General features: G+C 54.5%; 1 protein-coding gene across 1 annotated transcript in view; it reads left to right on the top strand.

Annotated features, from left to right (window-relative positions):
- PPP2R5C (protein phosphatase 2 regulatory subunit B'gamma) overlaps positions 1-5,724 on the top strand; it is a 92,603-nt gene that overhangs the window by 66,297 nt on the left and 20,582 nt on the right. The window contains 4 exon segments of the mRNA XM_023537136.1: positions 829-921; positions 1,006-1,136; positions 3,802-3,861; positions 5,558-5,674. Coding sequence (XP_023392904.1) covers positions 829-921; positions 1,006-1,136; positions 3,802-3,861; positions 5,558-5,674 — 401 coding nt within the window.

Here is a 5,724-nt window from a genome sequence, read left to right as displayed (position 1 = left end):
GGATACTTCATATAAACTACAAAGATACAGAATTGTCAGTACGTTTTTAATGGAAATGACCACTCTGCTGGTGGCCTGGAGGACTCACAGACTCGTCCCGGTTTTCAGTACTTAGATTTAACGTGCACCTGCCGTGTGCCCCAAAGCTCACCTGCTGACGAGTGCCTTTCTCTAATGCATTCGGAAGGCGAAAGGTCGATTGGGCAGGACTCCTTGGAGAAGGCGCTGAGACCAGCCTGAGCGAGGCGTCAGCGCAGGAGGGCCAGGCCCTCTGTAGGAGCGAGGCGGAGACAAGAGAAACCCAGGAAAGAGCCGACAGGAGCAGACGAAAAGGGAGGGCTGCCCTCCCTTGGCGTCAGGGACACCTGCGTAACCATGACAGCATGCCACCCACTCACGAGGGAGTGGCTGACTGCGTCTGTGACCTGCCCGCCCACTGGTCCCAGCTTCCTGTCCGCCTGGCTCTCCCAGGACACTTATAGGTGACAGGCTGCCAGTCCCACCCAGAGTCTGGTCGCAGCCCGACCGGTGGCCGCTGTGCGCCATGGTCTTGAGCAGTGTGATCTAAGCACTGGTGACGTCAGCATGCACGTCAGTCTGTTTAAACGCCATTTAAGGATAAAATCCCAGCTAAATAAAACGATTGCCATCATCATTTATAATTAGATTAAGCCATGTAATTTGGCATTAGTTCTGTAGATATGTGGCTTTTTTTTTTTTTTTTTTTTTTTAGGGGTAATATTTGCAAAGATTCAACTCATGGTGTATTTTTAATCTCCATTTAATAAAATGTGTTATTTGACTCACTGTTTTTTTTTTTCTTCCTAGCTTGTTTATGAATTTTTCTTAAGATTTTTAGAGTCTCCAGATTTCCAACCTAATATAGCGAAGAAATATATTGATCAGAAGTTTGTATTGCAGGTAAGGCACAAATGAACTGGACGTACAGAAGCCCTGATTTGCAGAGAGAATGCCAAGTCACTAAGTGTCTTTTTCTTCTTAAAGCTTTTAGAGCTCTTCGACAGCGAAGATCCTCGAGAGAGAGATTTTCTTAAAACTACCCTTCACAGAATCTATGGAAAATTCTTAGGCTTAAGAGCTTACATCAGAAAACAGATAAATAATATATTTTATAGGTAAGTCGGTGTGTGGGTGACATTTCTCTTGCGCACGGTGACGCTCACTTTCCCATGTGATGCTCTTGCACCTCGTCGTCCCCTGACGAGAACAGGAGCAGTGGTGGCTTTTCTGAGCGTCCTGCTCGCCGCGTACAGGTGGGCCTGGCCCGCACCTGCGTCTGCTGGGCTGGAGGTGCCGGCCAGCACCTCGCCGCACGTCCTTCGTTTCAGTTCTCACTGAAACATCCAGGGACCCCAAGTGTGGCCCCACCTGGCACGCGGGTGGATCGATGTGCCCACAGCCGGCCGTCCCTTCCTCTGCACGTCACTTCCTCCTTCCCGCGTCTCAGGGGCAGTGACCCTCTGGACCCCAGGAGATCTGAGGCACGTCAGCGGCCTGGAGACGCCCCCTGCGCCCGGGGACAGGCGCCTGGGCAGCTGTCAGCGGTCACGGCCGCTCCTGGGCCGGCAGGACCATGGGGCTGGGCGGGCTGGGAGGCCAGTCGCAGAAGTTGCCCGCTCTGGTCTCCGTGGAGGAGGGCACAGCCCCATGGCTCCCGAGAGAATGTTGCGAGCGGTGTTCACCTTGTCCTGGGTCCCCGTGCACGGCCCTCCTCCCCATCCCGGTGTCGGCACCCCTCCCCCGCCCCTTCTCCCTCCCGTGGCCTGAGTTGCACGGTGACTCACACCCTTTGGATGCACAGGTGTTGGGTGCTGGGCATGGCCCTCGGGGTCCCGCAGGCCCGTCCACACCGGCACCGGGCGGCCTTGTGGGACCCTCCGCGGCATTCTCTCCCCCCACTCCTTCTCCGCAACCCCCCAGGCCCTAGAAACATCCCCTGGCCCGGGACACCTCCCTGGCCTGGCGCACGGGTCCCCTCTCCCTGTGAGGACAGGCACCGTGTCAGCTGCTGTATCGCACAGCCCCAGTGCCAGCCTCGTGCCCAGCCACGGTGGCACCAAATACACAGTGATGGGCGAAACAGTTAGTGTAGCTTCTTATCCGTCCCCGGACCGCTTTACTAAGTGAGCAGTCTACTCTGTGAATTCTGGCTCAGAAACGCTCGCCCCTAAGGCCCCCGACTCCGGGACGGCCCACGGGAGTGGCGAGCCCTCGAGTGACAGGCACCGTGTACAGGTTCCTCTGTGGCAAGGGCAGGGCGGCTTTCACGTAGTCCAGCTGCAGTGCCCTTGCCCTTGGGCTGGAGCACCACGGAGGCCAGGCGTGTCCCTTCTTAGTCACGTGACTGAGCAGGGAAGGGAAGGGAAAGGGGGCTGAGGCAGATGGACGAGAAGTGAGATCCCATGGCTGAGACGCAGCCCTCCTGGGAATTCCATCCGCAGTTCTTCGTCCTCTCACCAGCCTGGCCTGGCGGACGACCCTGTCCTTGAAATCGCCCCGTCCCGCACGTCTGCGGCCATCCGGGTTCAGGCCTCCCTTGACTTCACACTCGAGGTGGCATTTCAGGGTACAGCCTTCCAGTGTGCGTGTGGCGTCCCTTAGAACTCTCCGGGTCCCCGCATCCTGGGTGCGCAGCGGATCTCGGGCCGGACGCACCTGTGTGTTCGGTGACACCGTGCTTCCTAGCCGTGTGTTCCCGGTCTACGTGCTTGGTGTGGGCTTGGCCAGTGTCCAGGCCTCTGCACACCAGTTGCCTGCTGCCCACTCCAAGTCACAGACCTTCGTTCTGGCTCAGCGAGTTCTCTCCCTGTCCACACCATTTTAAAAATCCATGGACATCCTCCCTCAGGGCCCAGGCCAAGCACCAGCCCTTCAGTGAATTCTGGTCAGCGGGGAGCACAGACGTGTTAGACCCATCCCGTGGGTGTGAAATAGTTCCACTTGGTTCCAGACGAAGACGGTGTAATTTCAGAGTCAGGTGTTTTATTCATCACCACTTACCTGGCTTAGAGGTGTCTCTAAACCCATAGTTTTCGTCTGCTGGGCGGAACCGGTTTCTGACTCCCGGCGAGCGAGGGTGGGGGCAGGAGGAAATCCTTCAAGGGAGAGGACATCTTCCTGTTTCGTGTCACTGTTCCCTCTCATTGTCCCCCGTGGATTCAACAGACGTGTTTCAAGCATCAGACTGATGCTGGGCTTGGTCCCAGCAGGGGTCAGGGGTGACACAGGGCAGCAGGTGCTGCAGGGGCCCAGGGAGCAGAGCGGGTGAAAGGTGGGGCGTCAGCGGGGAAACAGGTGAGCCCTCCGGCCCCCACGGAGACTGTGCAGCTAACTACGAGAAGCTCGGCAATTGAGCGAGACGTCCACTTCTGCTGAAATGCAGCCTCACGCGAAGATGGACTCATGGCTGGAGGGATGGGCGTCGGACGTATCTGAGAAAGCGAACGGCAGATGGTTCGTCGCTGGGCTGGGATGGTGGAGATGCTGGTGCTCACTCAAGTCCTTTCAGCTTTGTGTTTTGTTTGAGAACCTTCCAAATAAAACGTGGCAGGGGGAGGAATTTTGAGCACACCTGCCCTGCGGGTCTTTAGACACCCAGGCCCTGAAGACTTTATCTAGTGACCAGGAGCGGAGCCCCCGGGATGGTTTTCGCAAACGGGCACGTTCATGATCGCCTGGCTGCATGATTTCCCTCCCCAAAGCCCTGCTTTCTTATTCAGGGGATTTTAGTCTTTCCAGCTATTATTTCACTAATTCTAAATGACTTACTGCTTTTCCTAGGTTTATTTATGAAACAGAGCATCACAATGGCATAGCAGAGTTACTGGAAATATTGGGAAGGTGAGTCTGTGTTACTGGTAGCAAGTGGCTTTAGATGGAATTGATGCCGAATGATCCTGTTCCTTGGGTTCAGCCGCACCCCGCCCCGCCCCGCCCCTGCCAACGCGAGGCGACTCGATCCACCCTCCAGAAGCACCGGAGTGAGATCTCACGGGACGGAGGGGGTCGGCGAGCGCTTGGGTTGGAACACGCTGAATCACACGCACGTCCTCGTCGTGCGGTCCATGCGTAGACCGCATCTCATCTGCCTCAGCATCACTGGAAACACGATCTCAGTTACATCCTCAAGAGCGATGCTAAAAATAGTTACCTTAAGAAGGTTTAAATTTGACACTTAGAAGAATAGATTATTTATTGTACATTTGGGGGATCGAGTAATGCTAGAATTTCAGATTGCTTTGATTTTATAAATTTTCACATGTATACTTATAAAATAATGAACATTTCAAAAATTTTGTCTTCATCCGAGTAAAGTTCTTGCTTACTATCATTTTTTCAATGACTAGATTTTCTGTCAGACCCACCAACACGTGGCTGCCCAGAGCTGCTCGGGCTCCGTGCCTTTCCTGGGGGTGGTTCTGGGGGACCCTCCAGTGACAAAACCTGTGCACTTTTGTTCAGTCTCACGATCCCCAAAACTGTCTGAACACAAGTGTTTCTCAAGGAACGTGGCTGTCGTCTGGCGGGGTCTGAGAGTGACCACCCCTGCCGTTTTAGATGCAATCCGAAACCAGAACGTTGGTCCCCTGGGGAATTCACGGCAGGTCCCTCTCCCTCGGCAGAGCGCAGTGGGTGGGTAGGTGGGCGTCCATGACCAGTTGTCCGGCCTTGGGCACATTATTCACCACCGTTTGCTTCTGTTTCCTTCTCTGTAAGTGGGGAGGTGATTATACCCACCCGGGCCATCACGGGGCTGGAGGCGCTGTCCGCAGTGTCCAGCGCCAGACGCAGCTCCCCTCCCACAGCCGGGACTCACTGTCTCACCTTTCCAGAACAGGGATTTGATCTTGAGGGTTTCCCTGCACGTCAGTAAGCGTATTGTCCTTGATGACGGCTTAAGACTAACCCGGCCTGCAGTGCCAGATCCCCAGGATCCATAAATGATGAGGGGACATTTAGAACTCGCTTTAAGTGCCTCCGTAGCTCTCGGTAACATTTACCCGCTCGACGTTAGAGACAGGAACTTGGGCTTTCAGGCGACAAGCGAGATCCCCGTCCTTCGCAGAAGAGAACAGGCTCCTTGCTGATGTTTAACCAGAGCCCGTCGCCTGCCCGCATCAGACTCACCAGCTAGAATTTCCCCAGGAAAGCGAACTCCTGAAGCTGATCGAAGGCCCAGGGAGGGTGCAGGCTGTGGGCAGCACTGGAGCTGGGGTACCACTCGAGCTGCCCGGTCTTCGTGGCCCAAGGAAGGAGGTCTCGCCCCCAGAGACGCCTTCTGTTCTGCGTAACACCCTCTAACTCAGAATTTAGAAATTATCCTGTCGTTACAAAGATAACAAGGACTATACTTCTCTGACGATAATTAATTTTCTTTTTAATTTCTGTTGATACCCTCCTTTTTTCTGAAAAAAAAAATATATATTTTGCTTGCTAGTTTTCATGCTGAAAACAAAAACGGAACAAGAAACAGCGAGGTTTTTTTAAAATCTGGAATCTGCAAATACTCAGCTTCACCCGGATTCTGTTTCCACAGCATAATTAATGGATTCGCCTTACCACTGAAAGAAGAACACAAGATCTTCTTACTGAAGGTGTTGCTGCCTCTGCACAAAGTGAAGTCCCTGAGCGTCTACCACCCCCAGGTACGGGGGTCCCGGCGGGGGACGGGGAGCTCGCCAGCACGCGGTCCTCACGGAGCGT

The sequence above is a fragment of the Pteropus vampyrus genome, unplaced genomic scaffold (genome assembly GCF_000151845.1).
Source record: "Pteropus vampyrus isolate Shadow unplaced genomic scaffold, Pvam_2.0 Scaffold178, whole genome shotgun sequence".
Taxonomy (NCBI): domain Eukaryota; kingdom Metazoa; phylum Chordata; class Mammalia; order Chiroptera; family Pteropodidae; genus Pteropus; species Pteropus vampyrus.
The sequence above is the reverse complement of the archived record's forward strand: the minus strand, read 5'-3'. Positions and strand labels throughout refer to the sequence as shown.